General features: G+C 46.7%; 1 protein-coding gene across 2 annotated transcripts in view; it reads right to left on the reverse strand.

The window, feature by feature from the left end:
* MAP9 (microtubule associated protein 9) overlaps positions 1-23,501 on the reverse strand; it is a 286,412-nt gene that overhangs the window by 179,680 nt on the left and 83,231 nt on the right. For both annotated transcript variants that reach the window (XM_069744116.1, XM_069744115.1), the window contains exon 3: positions 2,660-2,756. In XM_069744116.1, the coding sequence (XP_069600217.1) occupies positions 2,660-2,756 (97 nt within the window). The remainder of the gene's footprint in view (positions 1-2,659; positions 2,757-23,501) is intronic.

A 23,501-nucleotide genomic window follows, 5' to 3' on the forward strand; every position in this document is an offset into this window, starting at 1 on the left:
TCAATAAAAAAAACCAAAACTATGGTACAAGAGCAAATTACCGAAATTACTACTCACATACAAGATGAAGGCTGCATAGAAATGTATCTAGAGGGCTGCATGATGGGAAGAAGCTGCAGTAAAAGTGAGGTTCTCCTGCTACTAATGGTGCTTCCATGTCATGGGTTACAAAGACATGTCCTGTACCCCAAGTCCCCCCTGTGCTGTGTAATAGAGCTCGGACATTATTAGAGGAGAGGTCCGTTCACGTGGCTGCAGGTCCATTCAGGAGAGACACTATATCCCCCTCAAGCCGACTTTTTGGTTTTCAACTTTCATTTTTGCACTTTTTCCAAGTGCCATCACTTTTTATTTTTCCATCCACACAGCCATATGAGCGCTTGTTTTTTTTTTTTTGAGGGACGAAATTATACTTTTAAATGACCGCATTCATTTTACCATGTACTGAAGAAAAGGGTTTTATCGATATCAGTTTGGGGTACATACAACATTAATAGCATTTTTTTCTTAGGGAAGAGTGGTGACCGGCAAACCACAGTTGTGGAATTTCAAATTTTTTCTTGTAATGGTTTTTACCTTACAGGTTAATTATTTTATATTATGATAGACCGGACTTTTCTGGCAGTGGAAAAACAAAACACAAAATGTGGGGGTTTTTTTAGAATTCATTTCAAATGGGCAAAAAGGGAAAGGGAGCGATTCAAATTCTTATATTTTTAAAACTTTTTTTTATTGTTATTTTATTTTTTAAGTCCACTCAGGCGTCTTGCACCTAAGATCATCCAATTGCACCACAATATTGCAATGTATAGTGAAAATAGCGGTCTCACCCTATTCGCTCATGCAGACGTCCGCGCAATATGGTCCGAGTACAGGCCACACTGCCGGCCGTGGGAAACTCCCGACCGGCGCAAGACAGCTTCATATAATTCTATCAGGCTGTCATGTTTAGGTCAGGAGACCCTCAGCCGGCTCATGCTCGGACGCCCAGATCCAGGGTTTGCTCCCCACACCCTAATCTGTTGAACTTTGCTTGTGCTCCATGTGTTTGTCCGCCTGGGCCTATTTAAGGCCTACTAAGACAAACACTTGTGTCATGGTATTAAGATTGTTAGTGCTCCTGAGTGGTGTCTGCCAGTGACCTCCAGTACCTCTGCTAACTGCTTCCCAGTCTCCTCTCTGCCTGAGGCCTCTAGTGCTTCTACTACTCGTTTCCCATGTTCCTAACCCGCCGGCTGCTCTGTCACCCATGGACCACCCAGACCTTGGACATGGAGGATCCATCTCATCAGGTGAGCCTAAACACAAGCCCAGCGAGACATTTAACTAGCCAGACAGTGTCTCTGTTACTGAGAAATCAATGTTTGGATTGATATGTAAGGCTGGTTTCACATTTGCGTTTAAAAACGCAGCGTTTTAAACGCAAACGCATGTGGTGCAAAAAACGCATGTAAACGCGTTAAAACGCTGCGTTTTTTAGACGCATGCGTTTTTGCATGTTTTAATACAAATGCGGCGTTTTGACGCGTTTACATGCGTTTTTTCCTGCGTTTGCGTTTTTGAAACGCACGATGAGAAGTTTGTGACAGCTGCCAATCATCAAAATCAACAAGAAAACCCACTATAAACAGAAATAGCTAGGGTTAGGGTTAGGATCCCTAGTAACCCTAGGGATCCTAACCCTAACCCTAAGGGATCCTAACCCTAACCCTTAGGGTTAGGGTTAGGATCCCTTAGGGTTAGGGTTAGGGTTTGGGGTTGGCTTATCAGTGTGTACTCTTGTGTTTTTCTATTAAAACGCATGCGTTTAAAAATGCATGCAAACGCATGTGCTTAAAAACGCATGCGTTTACAGAGACAGCAATAGGTTTTTTTGCCGCAAAAAAACGCCGCTAGAAATTACTACATGTTGCATTTCTGCAACACAACGCATGCATAGAAAAGACGCATGCGGAGGCAAAACGCGGCAAAACGCATGCAAAAAAACGCATGCATTTTTAATGTTAAGTATAGAAAAAAAACGCATGCGTTTTTTTGCGCTAAAACACAGCGGCAAAAAACGCAAATGTGAAACCAGCCTAAATGAGGCTTAAGATCAATTGTAAATCTGAGGCCTATGTCATTCCAGCTCTATTCACTGCTCTTTGCCCCTTGATTGACTGTTCCTTTGCCTGAAGTCACATGGCATAAAGACCATCAATCAATCAGCAGGAGGTGGCACTGAGCGGGAAATAGAGCTGTAGTGACAGAGGCTTCAGATCTACAAAATAGATCTTCAGCATTATTTGCATTTCAAATCAAACACTGAAAACTTCACAATTAAGGGAAGAACTGGCTAAGCAAAAGGTATTGCTAGATTTTGGGGGGTCAGGGGAGGTGAAGGAGCAGTTAAATGTTTGGCCATGCCATGATACACCAAGGACCTGTACATGGTTTGCACAATCACTCTGCACTGACAATCACTTTAAAAATAAAAAAAAATAAATTTGTTTGGCAATTCTGCTTCCATAAAACTATGATCTATCAAAATATACAATTATTAAACCTGTACAGTAAACAGAATAAATCTCCTGCCTTTAGTAAATTTATTAAGACCCCTGGACAATCCCTTTAATGAATGTATAAGCAAAGACAACAATAATCCTCTGAATTGACTTACCATCACTTTCAAACTCTTCAGAGTAATCGGAGTACTCGGCTTCTTCCACTGCTTGTTGTCGTGACACTCGAGCACTAACAGCCTTCTTCAGCTCATCCTAGAATAGAAAACGCAAATCTGTGCAATCAATAATCTACATGTTGCATTGCCTCAAATATCTTAAAAGGTGATCAAAAATGCCATTACCCTAATACCCCTGGGTATGCTAGAGAAAACATGTGTCCTGCTGCAAACGAAATATGAGATGTCGTGCTAAAAGTCAGGCGCTGCACTGCTATGTACTTAGAATGAGCCCCTTCTAGCAAACAATGTTAAGGGGCCAAATGGAAAAAAAGGAAGAAAGGAGGGGATTCCTTACCGTGAATAACGATACTGGGCACGCTCCGCTGCTGATGGGTGTATGAACGAATGAGGCACAGTCATAAACCGCTGGCGATGATCAGAGGGTGCTGCTAAAATTGATGGCTTTATTATTAAAACATGCGTTTGATAAAACTTAAAAAATATATATAGAGAGATATACCACCACAATAAAATAATGGTATTTTATTGTGGTGGTATATCTCTATATATATATATATTTTAAGTTTTATCAAACGCATGTTTTAATAATAAAGCCATCAATTTTAGCAGCAATTTTGTACCTAATAAAGTAAATTTTATACTTGTTTTTCATTTTCTGGCATTTCATGTATTTTAGGATCATTTTCCCTGTATGGCAGCTCACGGATGCCATTTTTTATTTTATTTTTTAGTTTTTAGGTGTGGGTCATGTGTTCTAATTACAGTTAAGACTTTGCCAGCTCAGCTCAGTGGACCGAGAGATGAGCATGAGATGTCAATAGATTATCATAGGGCACCGGTCATCCCAGGTACTGGGGCGGGCAATGTTTCTCGGTGGGTGGGGATATAGGACGAGCGGAGTCCTCCTGCGGGGCCATAACCCTGATGAAGAAGGGCGTTCACCCTTTGAAACGCGTCGGTAATCCTTTTGGTCCTCGGGAGCCTCCGTAGGACTGTGACGTCACACGCTGCTTGTCAGTGTCGGCCATCTTTGTTTCCTAGTGCAACCAGGGACGCCTCCGGCCGGGACGTTCCCTGGCTCTGCACTCAGTAGCGGCACTTCATACCGCTCGTCCGCACACGCTTCTGTGTGCCCACCCTCCGGTCATCGCTAGTTGGCACGAATTGTGCTACATCCGCACCACCCGACCGCACACGCTCCGCGTGCCCACCCTCTGATCATCGCCAGCGGTTTATGACTGTGCCTCATTCGTTCATACACCCATCAGCAGCGGAGCGTGCCCAGTATCGTTATTCACGGTAAGGAATCCCCTCCTTTCTTCCTTTTTTTCCATTTGGCCCCTTAACATTGTTTGCTAGAAGGGGCTCATTCTAAGTACATAGCAGTGCAGCGCCTGACTTTTAGCACGACATCTCATATTTCGTTTGCAGCAGGACACATGTTTTCACTAGCATACCCAGGGGTATTAGGGTAATGGCATTTCTTTAATAACCCAAGCGCGGTGCCGATGTTTATAACATTTTTTTTGTTCTTTCAGAAAGTGGCACATGTTCTGTGGCTACCAGCAGCTGGGTTATTGTGCTAGGTTATCCCCATTTATATAGTGGGTTGAGGTGTAGAGCGCCGGTGATAGTGTTTTGTACGTTTATTCTTTGGTGATCACAAATGATTCACAGGAACCAGTAGCGTAGCTACCAGGGGGGCAGGGGGTGCGGCCGCCCCGGGCCCACAGCTCACAGGGGCCCACCTGGAGCTACACTTAATTAGGTTGGTGATAGAGCAGGAGATAGGATCTCCCTGCTCTACCTGGGGCAGGGGCTGGAGACAGGCAGTGAAGCTGTGCCCCCTCCCCCAGTGCTGACACTGTACCTGTGTCCAGCAGACATGCCCACATTGCACGCTCAGTGAAGTGAACATGTCTGCGGCAGAGAAGTCAGGACCATGGCGCTGGGGCTTCCCTCCAGAGAGGAGCAGGACAGGGGACACAGTGCTGGAAGTAACAGCTCACACTTCTGTCCGTAGTGGCCGGAGGTGTCTGCACTGTGCAGGGAGGAGGTGACAGGACGCTGCTTCTCTCCAGAAGACCCAGCCACATACTGTATCTGCACTCTCTGAGACACTGGAGAGCAGCTGAATCTAATGGTTCCTCAGACAAGACTGGTCAGTGATGTGCACTGATAGACGTGACCCCGGCTGCAGGACCCCACGGATGAGGATACACGTCTCCTTTTTATATATAGGAAAGAAGCATATCCTCATCTGTGGGGTCCTGCAGCCGGGGTCACGTCTATCAGTGCACATTACTGACCAGTCTTGTCAGTATATATATACCTTGGATTTACTGATATGAGATCATACAGACACTGGACTGATAGATCCTGACCCCGGCTATAGGAGATAGATATATATGTATATATATATTATATATGTATATATATAATGCAGTCCTATAGCCGGGGTCAGGATCTATCAGTCCAGTGTCTGTATGATCTCATATCAGTAAATCCAAGGTTGTAAACACAAAACCCCCATTATAAAACCTTTTATTAAAATAAAAGTTTCAGTGAGTTTATACAGTGTGATAAATAGCCAGACAGCAGAAAAAAGCATCATAAGTAAGTGTGTATAGAAAATCACATATGGGTGCGGGCCCCTGAACATATACTCAGTCTAGACAACAAGACCCCAAAGGGGGAGAAGGGAAAAAGAGGGGAGTAGATGAGCCAGGGGGTGTGCTTTCTTCTTTAGAAGTAATATTCTACCTCCCCCTCTTTCTTCTGGTTGGCTCCTTTCCTTTTCCCTCTTTGGGATCTTGTCCAGACACAGTATTTTTTTAGGGGTAGGCTACTTTCACACTTGCGTTATTAGGCGTACATCGCAATGCGTCGTTTTGGAGAAAAAACATCCTGCAAAGTTGCCCGCAGGATGCGTTTTTTCTCTATTGACTTGCATTAGCAACGCATTGCGACGTATGGCCACACATCGCATCCGTCGTGCAACGGATGCGTAGTGTTTTTGGCGGACGCGACGCACAAAAAAAGTTCAATGTAACTTTTTTTGTGCGTCGTGACCGCCATTTTCGACCGTGCATGCATGGCGGAAACTCTGCCCCCTCCTTCCCGCTAATCGCAATGGGCAGCGGATGCGTTGTAAAACTGCATCCGCTGCCCACGTTGTGCTACATTTAACACACTGTCCAGCAGTACATCGGGCTGACGCATGGCGATGGCCCCGTACCGATGCAAGTGTGAAAGTAGCCTTACCTGGATAAATTCTGGAAGCTATACCAATACACTGGCCTCTATACGCACCCACTGGCTGTTTCTATTTTCTTCTATTTAGCTCTTTGTTAAGTATATCAGGCCTGTAAAAGTAGCAGCCGACAGACAGGGACAGACAGTGACCAGATTCTAAGGAATGGGAGCTATTGCAAGTTCCATTATACAGCATGGGAGCTACTGCGGGGGTCATTATACAGTGTGAGAGATAATGCAAGGGCCGTTATACAGTTTGGAAGCTGCTGTCGGGCCATCATACAGTGTAGGGGCGTATATACAGTGTTGGGACCACTGTGGGGGCTGCAAAGGGTTTGGGGCTACTGTGAAGGCACATAGACATTTTAGTATGTAAGAGCACAATGGTGGCATTACTATGTGAAGCAGTATGAGGAACAATGCTTTTGTACCACACAGCAGGTGCAGTAATAGGGACCTATATGGAGCAGCCGCTCAGTATTGGGGTATCAGGTGCAGTAATAGGGACACATACGGCAGCAGAGGCTCAGTATTGGGGTATCAGGTGCAGTAATAGGGACACATACGGCAGAGGCTCAGTATTGGGGTATCAGGTGCAGTAATAGGGTCACATACAGCAGAGGCTCAGTATTGGGATATCAGGTGCAGTAATAGGGACACATACGGCAGAGGCTCAGTATTGGGATATCAGGTGCAGTAATAGGGACACATACGGCAGCAGAGGCTCAGTATTGGGATATCAGGTGCAGTAATAGGGACACATACGGCAGCAGAGGCTCAGTATTGGGGTATCAGGTGCAGTAATAGGGACACACACGGCAGCAGAGGCTCAGTATTGGGGTATCAGGTGCAGTAATAGGGACACATACGGCAGCAGAGGCTCAGTATTGGGGTATCAGGGGCAGTAATAGGGACACATACGGCAGCAGAGGCTCAGTATTGGGGTATCAGGAGCAGTAATAGGGACACATACGGCAGCAGAGGCTCAGTATTGGGGTATCAGGTGCAGTAATAGGGACACATACGGCAGCAGAGGCTCAGTATTGGGGTATCAGGGGCAGTAATAGGGACACATACGGCAGCAGAGGCTCAGTATTGGGGTATCAGGAGCAGTAATAGGGACACATACGGCAGCAGAGGCTCAGTATTGGGGTATCAGGAGCAGTAATAGGGACACATACGGCAGCAGAGGCTCAGTATTGGGGTATCAGGGGCAGTAATAGGGACACATACGGCAGCAGAGGCTCAGTATTGGGGTATCAGGTGCAGTAATAGGGACACATACGGCAGCAGAGGCTCAGTATTGGGGTATCAGGGGCAGTAATAGGGACACATACGGCAGCAGAGGCTCAGTATTGGGGTATCAGGAGCAGTAATAGGGACACATACGGCAGCAGAGGCTCAGTATTGGGGTATCAGGAGCAGTAATAGGGACACATACAGCAGAGGCTCAGTATTGGGGTATCAGGAGCAGTAATAGGGACACATACGGCAGCAGAGGCTCAGTATTGGGGTATCAGGGGCAGTAATAGGGACACATACGGCAGCAGAGGCTCAGTATTGGGGTATCAGGTGCAGTAATAGGGACACATACGGCAGCAGAGGCTCAGTATTGGGGTATCAGGGGCAGTAATAGGGACACATACGGCAGCAGAGGCTCAGTATTGGGGTATCAGGAGCAGTAATAGGGACACATACGGCAGCAGAGGCTCAGTATTGGGGTATCCGGTGCAGTAATAGGGACACATACGGCAGCAGAGGCTCAGTATTGGGGTATCAGAAGCAGTAATAGGGACACATACGGCAGCAGAGGCTCAGTATTGGGGTATCAGGAGCAGTAATAGGGACACATACGGCAGCAGAGGCTCAGTATTGGGGTATCCGGTGCAGTAATAGGGACACACACGGCAGCAGAGGCTCAGTATTGGGGTATCAGGTGCAGTAATAGGGACACATACGGCAGCAGCGGCTCAGTATTGGGGTATCAGGTGCAGTAATAGGGACACATACGGCAGAGGCTCAGTATTGGGGCATCAGGTGCAGTAATAGGGACACATACGGCAGCAGAGGCTCAGTATTGGGATATCAGGTGCAGTAATAGGGACACATATGGCAGAGGCTCAGTATTGGGGCATCAGGTGCAGTAATAGTGACACATATGGCAGCAGAGGCTCAGTATTGGGGTATCAGGTGCAGTAATAGGGACACATACGGCAGCAGAGGCTCAGTATTGGGGTATCAGGTGCAGTAATAGGGTCACATACGGCAGCAGCGGCTCAGTATTGGGATATCAGGTGCAGTAATAGTGACACATACGGCAGCAGTGGCTCAGTATTGGGGTATCAGGAGTAGTAATAGTGACACATACGGCAGCAGCGGCTCAGTATTGGGGTATCAGGTGCAGTAATAGGGACACATACGGCAGCAGCGGCTCAGTATTGGGGTATCAGGTGCAGTAATAGGGTCACATACGGCAGCAGCGGCTCAGTATTGGGATATCAGGTGCAGTAATAGGGACACATACGGCAGCAGCGGCTCAGTATTGGGATATCAGGTGCAGTAATAGGGACACATACGGCAGCAGAGGCTCAGTATTGGGGTATCAGGTGCAGTAATAGGGACACATACGGCAGCAGAGGCTCAGTATTGGGGTATCAGGGGCAGTAATAGGGACACATACGGCAGCAGAGGCTCAGTATTGGGGTATCAGGAGCAGTAATAGGGACACATACGGCAGCAGAGGCTCAGTATTGGGGTATCAGGGGCAGTAATAGGGACACATACGGCAGCAGAGGCTCAGTATTGGGGTATCAGGTGCAGTAATAGGGACACATACGGCAGCAGAGGCTCAGTATTGGGGTATCAGGGGCAGTAATAGGGACACATACGGCAGCAGAGGCTCAGTATTGGGGTATCAGGAGCAGTAATAGGGACACATACGGCAGCAGAGGCTCAGTATTGGGGTATCAGGAGCAGTAATAGGGACACATACGGCAGCAGAGGCTCAGTATTGGGATATCAGGTGCAGTAATAGGGACACATACGGCAGCAGAGGCTCAGTATTGGGATATCAGGTGCACTTGTAGGGACACATACGGCAGCAGAGGCTCAGTATTGGGGTATCAGGGGCAGTAATAGGGACACATACGGCAGCAGAGGCTCAGTATTGGGGTATCAGGAGCAGTAATAGGGACACATACGGCAGCAGAGGCTCAGTATTGGGGTATCCGGTGCAGTAATAGGGACACATACGGCAGCAGAGGCTCAGTATTGGGGTATCAGGAGCAGTAATAGGGACACATACGGCAGCAGAGGCTCAGTATTGGGGTATCAGGAGCAGTAATAGGGACACATACGGCAGCAGAGGCTCAGTATTGGGATATCAGGTGCAGTAATAGGGACACATACGGCAGCAGAGGCTCAGTATTGGGATATCAGGAGCAGTAATAGGGACACATACGGCAGCAGAGGCTCAGTATTGGGGTATCCGGTGCAGTAATAGGGACACATACGGCAGCAGAGGCTCAGTATTGGGGTATCAGGTGCAGTAATAGGGACACATACGGCAGCAGCGGCTCAGTATTGGGGTATTAGGTGCAGTAATAGGGACACATATGGCAGCAGCAGCTCAGTATTGGGGTATCAGGTGCAGTAATAGGGACACATACGGCAGAGGCTCAGTATTGGGGCATCAGGTGCAGTAATAGGGACACATACGGCAGCAGAGGCTCAGTATTGGGATATCAGGTGCAGTAATAGGGACACATATGGCAGAGGCTCAGTATTGGGGCATCAGGTGCAGTAATAGTGACACATATGGCAGCAGAGGCTCAGTATTGGGGTATCAGGTGCAGTAATAGGGTCACATACGGCAGCAGCGGCTCAGTATTGGGATATCAGGTGCAGTAATAGTGACACATACGGCAGCAGTGGCTCAGTATTGGGGTATCAGGAGTAGTAATAGTGACACATACGGCAGCAGCGGCTCAGTATTGGGGTATCAGGTGCAGTAATAGGGACACATACGGCAGCAGCGGCTCAGTATTGGGATATCAGGTGCAGTAATAGGGACACATACGGCAGCAGCGGCTCAGTAGTGGGGTATTAGGTGCAGTAATAGGGACACATACGGCAGCAGCGGCTCAGTATTGGGATATAAGGTGCAGTAATAGGGACACATACGGCAGCAGAGGCTCAGTATTGGGGTATCAGGGGCAGTAATAGGGACACATACGGCAGAGGCTCAGTATTGGGGTATCAGGTGCAGTAATAGGGACACCTACGGCAGAGGCTCAGTATTGGGATATCAGGTGCAGTAATAGGGACACATACGGCAGCAGAGGCTCAGTATTGGGATATCAGGTGCAGTAATAGGGACACATACGGCAGCAGAGGCTCAGTATTGGGGTATCAGGGGCAGTAATAGGGACACATACGGCAGCAGAGGCTCAGTATTGGGGTATCAGGTGCAGTAATAGGGACACATACGGCAGCAGAGGCTCAGTATTGGGGTATCAGGGGCAGTAATAGGGACACATACGGCAGCAGAGGCTCAGTATTGGGGTATCAGGTGCAGTAATAGGGACACATACGGCAGCAGAGGCTCATTATTGGGGTATCCGGTGCAGTAATAGGGACACATACGGCAGCAGAGGCTCAGTATTGGGGCATCAGGTGCAGTAATAGGGACACATACGGCAGCAGCGGCTCAGTATTGGGGTATTAGGTGCAGTAATAGGGACACATATGGCAGCAGCAGCTCAGTATTGGGGTATCAGGTGCAGTAATAGGGACACATACGGCAGCAGAGGCTCAGTATTGGGATATCAGGTGCAGTAATAGGGACACATACGGCAGAGGCTCAGTATTGGGGCATCAGGTGCAGTAATAGGGACACATATGGCAGCAGAGGCTCAGTATTGGGGTATCAGGTGCAGTAATAGGGACACATACGGCAGCAGAGGCTCAGTATTGGGGTATCAGGTGCAGTAATAGGGTCACATACGGCAGCAGCGGCTCAGTATTGGGATATCAGGTGCAGTAATAGTGACACATACGGCAGCAGTGGCTCAGTATTGGGGTATCAGGAGCAGTAATAGTGACACATACGGCAGCAGCGGCTCAGTATTGGGGTATCAGGTGCAGTAATAGGGACACATACGGCAGCAGCGGCTCAGTATTGGGGTATCAGGTGCAGTAATAGGGTCACATACGGCAGCAGCGGCTCAGTATTGGGATATCAGGTGCAGTAATAGGGACACATACGGCAGCAGCGGCTCAGTAGTGGGGTATTAGGTGCAGTAATAGGGACACATACGGCAGCAGAGGCTCAGTATTGGGGTATCAGGTGCAGTAATAGGGACACATGGCAGCAGTGGCTCAGTATTGGGGTATCAGGTGCAGTAATAGGGACACATACGGCAGCAGCGGCTCAGTATTGGGGTATCAGGTGCAGTAATAGGGTCACATACGGCAGCAGCGGCTCAGTATTGGGATATCAGGTGCAGTAATAGGGACACATACGGCAGCAGCGGCTCAGTAGTGGGGTATTACGTGCAGTAATAGGGACACATACGGCAGCAGAGGCTCAGTATTGGGGTATCAGGTGCAGTAATAGGGACACATGGCAGCAGTGGCTCAGTATTGGGGTATCAGGTGCAGTAATAGGGACACATACGGCAGCAGCGGCTCAGTATTGGGGTATCAGGTGCAGTAATAGGGACACATACGGCAGCAGTGGCTCAGTATTGGGGTATCAGGTGCAGTAATAGAGACACATACGGCAGCAGAGGCTCAGTATTGGGGTATCGGGTGCAGTAATAGAGACACATACGGCAGCAGAGGCTCAGTATTGGGGTATCGGGTGCAGTAATAGGGACACATACGGCAGCAGCGGCTCAGTATTGGGGTATCAGGTGCAGTAATAGGGTCACATACGGCAGCAGCGGCTCAGTATTGGGGTATCGGGTGCAGTAATAGGGTCACATACGGCAGCAGCGGCTCAGTATTGGGGTATCGGGTGCAGTAATAGGGACACATACGGCAGCAGCGGCTCAGTATTGGGGTATCGGGTGCAGTAATAGGGTCACATACGGCAGCAGCGGCTCAGTATTGGGGTATCGGGTGCAGTAATAGGGACACATACGGCAGCAGTGGCTCAGTATTGGGGTATCAGGGGCAGTAATAAGGACACATACGGCAGCAGCGGCTCAGTAGATGGTGATGGGGCTGGAATATGAGAAGTGAAATGTGTCTTTGTTGTATTCTCTGTAGCCGAGTCGTTGCTGGAAGAAGTTGCCATGTCGGTCTGGGTCAGTTGGAAAAGACGGGAAAAGTGACGACTCCATCAGAAAGAACGTCAGTGGTAAGTCACCATCTGTAACTGTGCAGTGATCTATGTTCCGTAGGACTGGTAGTGATGGTCTTTGTGGAGTTTTTTTTAGTTACAGGGGGATCATCGGCTGAGGTTCTTATACACGCAATTGCAGTGCCACACCGTAGTTGTAGTCAGGGGTTAGGGGCCCACTCAGATATCTCGCCCCCCCTGAGCTGAACCCCTAGCTACGCCTCTGACAGGAACATAACTGAGGCAGATGTCAAGTTCTTGAAAGTTGTTAACATAATTCAATTATATTAAATTATATTACTTCATTAACATAAAAGCAATGATATAAGGAAAACAGATATTTAGAAGAGCAACAGACTTGATAAATTCCTTTATAGTTTTCGGAAAACAAAAGGTAGGTTATGTTCACACAGCAGGACAGAGAGCAGAGTACACACAGCAGGACAGAGAAGAGTACACACAGCAGGACAGAGAGCAGAGTACACAGCAGGACAGAGAGCAGGGTACAGACAGCAGAAGAGAACAGCACACACAGCAGGACAGAGAGCAGGGTACAGACAGCAGAAGAGAACAGCACACACAGCAGGACAGAGAGCAGGGTACAGACAGCAGAAGAGAACAGCACACACAGCAGGACAGAGCGAGTACACGCAGCAGGACAGAGAGCAGAGTACACGCAGCAGGACAGAGCAGAGTACACGCAGCAGGACAGAGCAGAGTACACGCAGCAGGACAGAGCAGAGTACACGCAGCAGGACAGAGCAGAGTACACGCAGCAGGACAGAGCAGAGTACACGCAGCAGGACAGAGCAGAGTACACGCAGCAGGACAGAGCAGAGTACACGCAGCAGGACAGAGCAGAGTACACGCAGCAGGACAGAGCAGAGTACACGCAGCAGGACAGAGCAGAGTACACGCAGCAGGACAGAGCAGAGTACACGCAGCAGGACAGAGCAGAGTACACACAGCAGGACGGAGAGCAGAGTACACACAGCAGGACAGAGAGCAGAGTACACACAGCAGGACAGAGAGCAGAGTACACACAGCAGGACAGAGAGCAGTGTACACACAGCAGGACAGAGAGCAGTGTACACACAGCAGGACAGAGAGCAGTGTACACACAGCAGGACAGAGAGCAGTGTACACACAGCAGGACAGAGAGCAGTGTACACACAGCAGGACAGAGAGCAGTGTACACACAGGACAGAGAGCAGAGTACACACAGGACAGAGGGTATACACACAGCAGGACAGAGGAGAGTACACACATCGTGACAGAGCAGTGTACGCATATCATGACAGAGCAGAGTACACAAAGTAGATAAAAGAGCAGAGTACACACAGTACAGAGCAGCTTAGACACAGCAGGACAGAGAGGAGAGTACACACAGGACAGAGAGCAATGTACACACAGCAGGATAAAGAGCAGAGGACGCACAGTAGGACAGAAAGCAGTGTACACACAGCAGGACAGACAGCAGAGGACACATAGTAGGACAGAGTACTTTTTTTCCAAGCAATAATGTAAGTGATGTCCATATGCGCTCCTGTAGCTCTTTTCCCTAGAGCCCAAACCATATTCAATATTTTTTTTTCTTGTTGAATTTTCTCATTTTTTAACCTCTTAATGACTGGAGCTTTTTCGGTTTTGCGCTTCATTTTAACTCCCCTCCTTCCCAGAGCTATAACTTTTTTAATTTTCCGTCAATATGGCCACGTGAGGGCTTATTTTTTTGCAGAACGAGTTGTACTTTTGATCGACACCATTGGTATTACCATGTCTTGTACTAGAAAAAGGAAAAAAAATTCCAAGTGCGGTGAAATTGCAAAAAAATGCAATCCCACAATTGTTTTTTGTTAGGTTCACTAAATGCTAAAACGCACCTGCCACTATGATTCTTCAGGTCATTATGAGTTCATGGACACCAAACATGTCCAGGTTATTTTTTTTTTTTTTTAAATTCCATACTTTGCATAAAAAAAAAAAATTGCACAATTTTCCGATACCCATAGCGTCTCCATTTTTCGTGATCTGGGGTTGGGTGAGGGATTATTTTTTTTGCTGAACTGTCGTTTTTAAATTTACCATTTTGGTGCAGATATGTTCTTACGATCACCATTATTGCATCTTAATGCAATGTCGCTGCGACCCAAAAAACGTAATTCTGGCATTTTGATTTTTTTTTCTCGCTACCCAGATTAGCGATCAGGTTAATCCTTTTTTTTTATTGATAGATTGGGCGATTCTGAAAGCGGTGATATCAAATATGTGTATGGGTTTTTTTACTGTATTATTTTGAATGGGGCAAAAAGGGGGTGATTTGAACTTTTGTTTTTTTATTTTTTTCATATTTTTAACCCCTTCATGACCCAGCCTATTTTGACCTTAAAGACCTTGCTGTTTTTTGCAATTCTGACCAATGTCCCTTTATGAGGTAATAACTCAGGAACGCTTCAACGGATACTAGCGGTTCTGAGATTGTTTTTTCGTGACATATTGGGCTTCATGTTAGTGGTAAATTTAGGTCAATAAATTCTGCGTTTATTTGTGATAAAATCGGAAATTTGGCGAAAATTTTGAAAATTTCGCAATTTTCACATTTTGAATTTTTATTCTGTTAAACTAGAGAGTTATGTGACACAAAATAGTTAATAAATAACATTTCCCACATGTATACTTTACATCAGCACAATTTTGGAAACAAATTTTTTTATTGCTAGGAAGTTATAAGGGTTAAAATTTGACCAGCGATTTCTCATTTTTACAACGAAATTTACAAAACCATTTTTTTAGGGACCACCTCACATTTGAAGTCAGTTTGAGGGGTCTATATGGCTGAAAATACCCAAAAGTGACACCATTCTGAAAACTGCACCCCTCAAGGTACTCAAAACCACATTCAAGAAGTTTATTAACCCTTCAGGTGCTTCACAGCAGCAGAAGCAACATGGAAGGAAAAAATGAACATTTAACTTTTTAGTCACAAAAATTATCTTTTAGCAACAATTTTTTTATTTTCCCAATGGTAAAAAGGAGAAACTGAACCACGAAAGTTGTTGTCCAATTTGTCCTGAGTACGCTGATACCTCATATGTGGGGGTAAACCACTGTTTGGGCGCACGGCAGGGCTTGGAAGGGAAGGAGCGCCATTTGACTTTTTGAATAAAAAATTGGCTCCACTCTTTAGCGGACACCATGTCACGTTTGGAGAGCCCCCGTGTGCCTAAAAATTGGAGCTCCCCCACAAGTGACCCCATTTTGGAAACTAGACGCCCCAAGGAACTTATCTAGATGCATAGTGAGCACTTTGAACCCCCAGGTGCTTCACAAATTGATCCGTAAAAATGAAAAAGTACTTTTTTTTTCACAAAAAAATTCTTTTAGCCTCAATTTTTTCATTTTCACATGGGTAACAGGATAAAATGGATCCTAAAATTTGTTGGGCAATTTTTCCTGAGTACACCAATACCTCACATGTGGGGGTAAACCACTGTTTGGGCACATGGTAAGGCTCGGAAGGGAAGGAGCGCCATTTGACTTTTTGAATGAAAAATTATCTCCATTGTTAGCGGACACCATGTCGCGCTTGGAGAGACCCTGTGTGCCTAAACATTGGAGCTCCCCCACAAGTGACCCCATTTTGGAAACTAGACCCCCCAAGGAACTTATCTAGATGCATAGTGAGCACTTTAAACCCTCAGGTGCTTCACAAATTGATCTGTAAAAATGAAAAAGTACTTTTTTTTCACACAAAAAATTATTTTCGCCTCAATTTTTTTCATTTTCACATGGGCAATAGGATAAAATGGATCATAAAATTTGTTGGGCAATTTCTCCCGAGTACGCCGATACCTCATATGTGGGGGTAAACCACTGTTTGGGCACACGGCAGGGCTCGGAAGGGAATGCGTGCCATTTGACTTTTTGAATGGAAAATTAGCTCCAATTGTTAGCGGACACCATGTCACGTTTGGAGAGCCCCTGTGTGCCTAAACATTGGAGATCCCCCACAAGTGACCCCATTTTGGAAACTAGACCCCCCAAGGAACTTATCTAGATGCATATTGAGCACTTTAAACCCCCAGGTGCTTCACAGAAGTTTATAACGCAGAGCCATGAAAATAAAAAATAATTTTTCTTTCCTCAAAAATGATTTTTTAGCCTGGAATTTCCTATTTTGCCAAGGGTAATAGGAAAAATTGGACCCCAAATGTTGTTGTCCAGTTTGTCCTGAGTACGCGGATACCCCATATGTGGGGGTAAACCACTGTTTAGGCGCACGGTAGGGCTCGGAAGGGAAGGCACGCCATTTGGCTTTTTAAATGGAAAATTAGCTCCAATCATTAGCGGACACCATGTCACATTTGGAGAGCTCCTGTGTGCCTAAACATTGGAGATCCCCCAGAAATGACCCCATTTTGGAAACTAGACCCCCAAAGGAACTAATCTAGATGTGTGGTGAGGACTTTGAACCCCCAAGTGCTTCACAGAAGTTTATTATACAAAAAGCAACTGGTGCACCGCCATAAAGCTGGTATATATATATATAGGGGGTGCAAAGTAGTGGAAAAAACCTAAATACAAAAACAAAGAAAAAAGACTCCACTATAAAATGCACACCACCCAACACAATATAACAAAATACAAATTTTATTGGCACAAAATTTAAAACACAATTAAAAGCACTATAGTGCTTGCAATCCTACATGGTACAAAATAGCTACAAAACATCCATATTACAGCCTGGGGCACAGATACAAACAGGGTGGCTCTATATTCCATCTCTATATTCCATCTCTTTACCTACAAGGACTGCTGGAGGATGAGAGTATATCGTGGATATGGATTCCTACTGGTGGCCATGCGATTTGGAGGGGATTTTTGCTACCCACAGGATGGACCTTATGACTGGTTATTTGAAGTTGTACCTATTTTCACCCATCTATTCTGATGCTATTTATTGGTGGTATTGGAATCTAAGGAGTGCATGTCTATATTGGCTCAGGGGATACATTGTGCTCCTTTTGGCCTTGGCTCATGGGGTTCCTTATAGTAATAGGGTTTTTTTTTTTTTTTTCCCCCTCCCCTTTTTGCATATTATATGCGTAATGTTGATATTATAATTGGGATTTATTGTAAGGACTCTCTTTCTATGCGTATTATATGTGTAATATTGATATGGTATCTGTGTTGGGGTTTTAATAGGAGAACAAATAAATGACTTAATATGTATTAAACTCTATATAATAAAAGGATTGTCTAATATGGTTTGTTCTACTTCCTATTGCTTTTGTGGGGAATGGATATGATTGGTGGGACTGCTTGATCCCCGGGGACCATATATGTGTGTATTGGATGGTTTGAAATTGTGTATGTTGTGAATGTATACACTGGACGGTATTTCTATCTCCACAGGCTTGGATACATGGCCTCTTATGGGTTTGAGCCCTGGATATTATGCATAGAAGGGGCAAACTATTCCATTCATTGTCATCTTTTGTACATCTATGTGCATGCTTCTTCCCTCCCTCTCCCTTTTTTTTTTTTTTTTTTTCTACCTCTCCTTCCCCCCCCCCCCCCTTCCTCCTTTCCTCCCTCCCTCCTTTCCTCCCTCCCTTTTTGGGATTCTATTTATATTAAGTTGGCTGGTTCATGTCTTTATGGCAGTAATATCTTCACCTTGGGTATTTCCCTTATCGTCCTATATGGATATCATGACATTACAGTGTCTGCTCCTGCAGCCTATTGGCTGCTTAGTATTCTGCCGCAGAGAATCCTGGACAGTGGTGAGTCATAGCCTCGCTCTCCAAGTCTGGTGTGAGCTGGTGCATCAGTCCAGTTTCCCTGATGATGTGTGGCTCCACACCGGTAGGCTATTCAATACTGATTGCATATGTATATATAATTTGCTATTGGCAGTGCTTTGTACTTCCCCTGACGAAGCCTCATTTGGGAGGCGATACGCGTGGGGCCAAGTGCTTGTTTTATCCTCGGACATCCCTCAGCCTGCTCGCTTCAAAACGCTGGTTTGTATCTGCTTATGGCATTTTGTTTAGTCTTGTATGGTTCTGACTATCAGTGTCTACATGTATTTGGACTCCCCATGAGCCATTAGGCAGGGCACTTCTAAATCATATATGGTATACAGATTATTAAGTTTGTATCTGTGCCCCAGGCTGTAATATGGATGTTTTGTAGCTATTTTGTACCATGTAGGATTGCAAGCACTGTAGTGCTTTTAATTGTGTTTTAAATTTTGTGCCAATAAAATTTGTATTTTGTTATATTGTGTTGGGTGGTGTGCATTTTATAGTGGAGTCTTTTTTCTTTGTTTTTGTATCACAGAAGTTTATAACGCAGAGCCATGAAAATAAAAAAAAAAATATTTTCTCAAAAATGATCTTTTAGCCTGCAATTTTTTATTTTCCCAAGGGTAACAGGAGAAATTTGACCCCAAAAGTTGTTGTCCAGTTTCTCCTGAGTACCCTGATAACCCATATGTGGGGGTAAACCACTTTTTGGGCACATGCCGGGGCTCAGAAGTGAAGTAGTGACGTTTTGAAATGCAGACTTTGATGGAATGCTCTGTGGGCGTCACGTTGCGTTTGCAGAGCCCCTGATGTGCCTAAACAGTAGAAACCCCCCACAAGTGACCCCATTTTGGAAAATAGACCCCGAAAGGAACTTATCTAGATGTGTGGTGAGCACTTTGAACCCCCAAGTGCTTCATAGAAGTTTATAATGCAGAACCGTGAAAATAATAAATACGTTTTCTTTCCTCAAAAATAATTATTTAGCCCAGAATTTTTTATTTTCCCAAGGGTTACAGGAGAAATTGGACCCCAAAAGTTGTTGTCCAGTTTCTCCTGAGTACGCTGATACCCCATGTGTGGAGGTAAACCACTGTTTGGGCACACGTCGGGGCTCAGAAGGGAAGTAGTGACTTTTGAAATGCAGAATTTGATGGAATGGTCTGCGGGCGTCACGTTGCGTTTGCAGAGCCCCTGGTGTTCCTAAACAGTAGAAACCCCCCACAAGTGATTCCATTTTAGAAACTAGACCCCCCAAGGAACTTATCTAGATATGTGGGGAGCACTTTGAACCCCCAAGTGCTTCACAGACGTTTACAACGCAGAGCCGTGAAAATAAAAAATCATTTTTCTTTCCTCAAAAATGATGTTTTAGCAAGCATTTTTTTATTTTCACAAGGGTAACAGGATAAATTGGACCCCAGTAATTGTTGCGCAGTTTATCCTGAGTATGCTGGTACCCCATATGTGGGGGTAAACCACTGTTTGGGCACACGTCGGGGCTCGGAATTGAGGGAGCACCATTTGACTTTTTGAATACGAGATTGGCTGGAATCAATGGTGGCGCCATGTTGCATTTGGAGACCCCTGATGTGCCTAAACAGTGGAAACCCCTCAATTCTACCTCCAACACTAACCCCAACACACCCCTAACCCTAATCCCAACTGTAGCCATAACCCTAACCACAACCCTAATTCCAACCCTAAGGCTATGTGCCCACGTTGCGGATTCGTGTGAGATTTTTCAGCATCATTTTTGAAAAATCCGCGGGTAAAAGGCACTGCGTTTTACCTGCGGATTTTCAGTGTTTTTTGTGCGGATTTCACCTGCGGATTCCTATTGAGGAACAGGTGTAAAACGCTGCGGAATCCGCACAAAGAATTGACATGCTGCGGAAAATACAACGCAGCGTTTCAGCGCGGTATTTTCCGCACCATGGGCACAGCGGATTTGGTTTCCATATGTTTACATGGTACTGTAAACCTGATGGAACACTGCTGCGAATCCGCAGCGGCCAATCCACACCGTGTGCACATAGCCTAATTCTAAAGGTATGTGCACACGCTGCGGAAAACACTGCGGATCCGCAGCAGTTTCCCATGAGTTTACAGTTCAATGCAAACCCATGGGAAACAAAAATCGCTGTACACATGCTGCGGAAAAACTGCACGGAAACGCAGCGGTTTACATTCCGCAGCATGTCACTTCTTTGTGCGGATTCCGCAGCGGTTTTACAACTGCTCCAATAGAAAATCGCAGTTGTAAAACTGCAGTGAAATGCGCAGAAAAAACGCGGTAAATCCGCCGCGGTTTAGCACTGCATACATTAGTATTTCCAGCCATGGCCGATGATATTGCAGCATCGGCCATGGCTGGATTGTAATATTTCACCCGTTATAATAGGTGAAATATTACAAATCACTCTGATTGGCAGTTTCACTTTCAACAGCCAATCAGAGCGATCGTAGCCACGGGGGGGTGAAGCCACCCCCCCCTGGGCTAAACTACCACTCCCCCTGTCCCTGCAGATCGGGTGAAATGGGAGTTAACCCTTTCACCCGATCTGCAGGGACGCGATCTTTCCATGACGCCACATAGGCGTCATGGGTCGGATTGGCACCGACTTTCATGACGCCTACGTGGCGTCATGGGTCGGGAAGGGGTTAAAAACATTTTTTTTTTTTTTTTTTTTTTTTTACTTTTGCCATACTTCAATAGCCTCCATGGGAGACTAGAAGCTGGCGTAGCCTGATCGGCTCTGCTACATAGGGGCGATGCTCAGATCGCACTATGTAGCTGAATTACAGCATTGCTATGAGCGCCGACCACAGGGTGGTGCTCACAGCATTCTGGCATCAACAACCATAGAGGTCTGCAGGAGACCTCTGGTTATTATGCCGATGCACCGATGACCCCCGATCATGTGACGGGGGTCAGTGGTGCGCGCATTTCAGGCCAGATGGCCGGAAGCACTTGTTAAATGCCGCTCTCAAGAGTTTGACAGCGGCATTTAACTAGTTAATAGGCGGATCGCGATTCTGCCCGCGCCTATTGCAGGCACTTGTCAGCTGTTCAAAACAGCTGACATGTCCCGGCTTTGATGCGGGCTCATCGCCGGAGCCCGCATCAAAGCGGGGGTTCTGCCATCGGACGGAATAGTGCGTCCGATGGCAGAAAGGGGTTAAAGCATCACTCAAGCGATTCTTTTTAACTACACCACTGGAGTGGAGGTTTTAATCTAAGGTTCCTGACTGTAGACTTATACTTATCGGCCAGCATCTTCACCTTTTATCACCGCCGTTCCCGTTGGACACCGGCAGTTTGTAATGTGCTAGACTGCTCCAGTTCTTCATGGAACGAGCCATAGGTCACTCTTCAATACAAGTCTGTGAGAGGCTTGTTCTGGCCTCGGTCTAGATCTCACAGACTTGCATTGTGACGTAGCTTCTGAGTTCCGACCAGTCAAAAGTTGCAGTCACAAAATAGCGCTGCGGGACTGAAGTGGTGCCAAAAACGGTGAAGACAGCAGAGAGCGAGTATAATACAGGGTGCAGAGACGTTACATTGAAAGCACCACTTCATTGCTGAAAAAAAAACACTGAAGTGGTGCTTTAACCCCTTAACGACCGCCGATATGCCTTTTAACGGCGGCAGTTAAGGGTACTAAAACCACAGCGCCGTTAATTAACGGCGCTGCGGAAAAAGTAAATAGCGCCCCCCAGAGTCGCTGTGCCCGTTGCTGATTGGTCGAGGCCTGGCGGCCTCGACCAATCAGACGCGGAATTTCTACGTCCTTTATGACATCATCGTCGCTGTGCCCGTTGCTGATTGGTCGAGGCCTGGCGGCCTCGACCAATCAGAGACGCGGGATTTCTACGTCGATGCTGTGCCGGTCTCTGATTCTCAGAGGACAGAGAAATGGGTTCCCAGATAGCCCCCCAATACTCACCTGTCTCCCCCGGTGCTCCTCGTGGCTCCCGATTTCCGGCAAAAAAATGGCGGGCGCATGCGCAGTGCGCCCGCCGGCCGTCACCGGGAGGATCTTTGGGGTCTCAGCTGCCGGGGGTAGCCGAGACCCCAAAGAACATGATCGGGGTCGGTTATATCGACCCCTGTTTTGCGATCGCCGGTAATTAACTGTTTACCGGCGATCGCAAAAAAAAAAAAAAGTGGTGTGTAATTCTCTGTCCTCTGATGTGATCGCACATCAGAGGACAGAGAAATAGGGGGATTTGGGGACCCTATTATACTTACCGGTGTCCCTGGGTCCTCCTGCGTCCTCTCCTGCCCGCCGGCGTCTTCTTTGGGAAACAAAATGGCGGGCGCATGCGCAGTGCGCCCGCCATCTGCCGCCATCTGCCGGCCGGCAGGAGAAAGCAGTTGGGGCTAGAATTAGGGTTAGGGCAAGGGTTAGGGCTAAATTTAGGGTTAGGATTGGGGCTAAATATAGGGTTAGGTATGGGGCTAAATTTAGGGTTAGGCTTCTTTCACACTTACGTCGGTACGGGGCCGTCGCAATGCGTCGGCCCGACATACCGACGCACGTTGTGAAAATTGTGCACAACGTGTGCAGCGGATGCAGTTTTTCAACGCATCCGCTGCCCAATCTATGTCCTGGGGAGGAGGGGGCGGAGTTACTGCCACGCATGCGCGGTCAGAAATGGCGGACGTGACATACAAAAAAAAATGTTACATTGAACGATTTTTTGTGCCGACGGTCCGCCAAAACACAACTGATCCAGTGCACGTCGCGATCCGTCGGCAATACAAGTCTATGGGCAAAAAACGCATCCTGCGGGCACATTTGCAGGATCCGTTTTTTATCCAAAACGACGGATTGCGACTGATGCCAAATGACGCAAGTGTGAAAGTAGCCTTAGGGCTAGGGTTAGGGTTGGGGCTAAAGTTAGGGCTAGGGTTAGGGTTGGAGCTAAAGTTAGGGTTAGGGTTGGGGCTAAATTTAGGGTTAGGGCTAGGGTTGGGGCTAAAGTTAGGGCTAGGGTTGCGGCTAAAGTTAGGGTTATAGTTGGGATTAGGGTTAGGGTTTGGATTAGCGTTACGCTTGGGATTAGGGATAGGTTTGGGATTAGGGTTAAGGTTAGGATTAGGGGTGTATTGGGATTAGGGTTAGGTTTGGGATTAGGGTTGAGATTAGGATTAGGGGTGTGTTGGATTTAGGGTTTTGATTAGGGTTATGGTTAGGGTTGACATTAGGGTTGTTTTGGGGTAAGGGTTGTGATTATCGTTAGGGTTGTGATTAGGATTATGGATCGGGTTGGGATTAGGGTTAGGGGTGTGTTGGGGTTAGGGTTGGAGCTAGAATTGGGGGGTTTCCACTGTTTAGGTACATCAGGAGGTCTCCAAACACGACAGCCAATTTTGCGCTCAAAAAGTCAAATGGTGCTC

Source organism: Ranitomeya imitator, chromosome 1, assembly GCF_032444005.1.
Source record: "Ranitomeya imitator isolate aRanImi1 chromosome 1, aRanImi1.pri, whole genome shotgun sequence".
NCBI classification, from domain to species: Eukaryota; Metazoa; Chordata; class Amphibia; order Anura; family Dendrobatidae; genus Ranitomeya; species Ranitomeya imitator.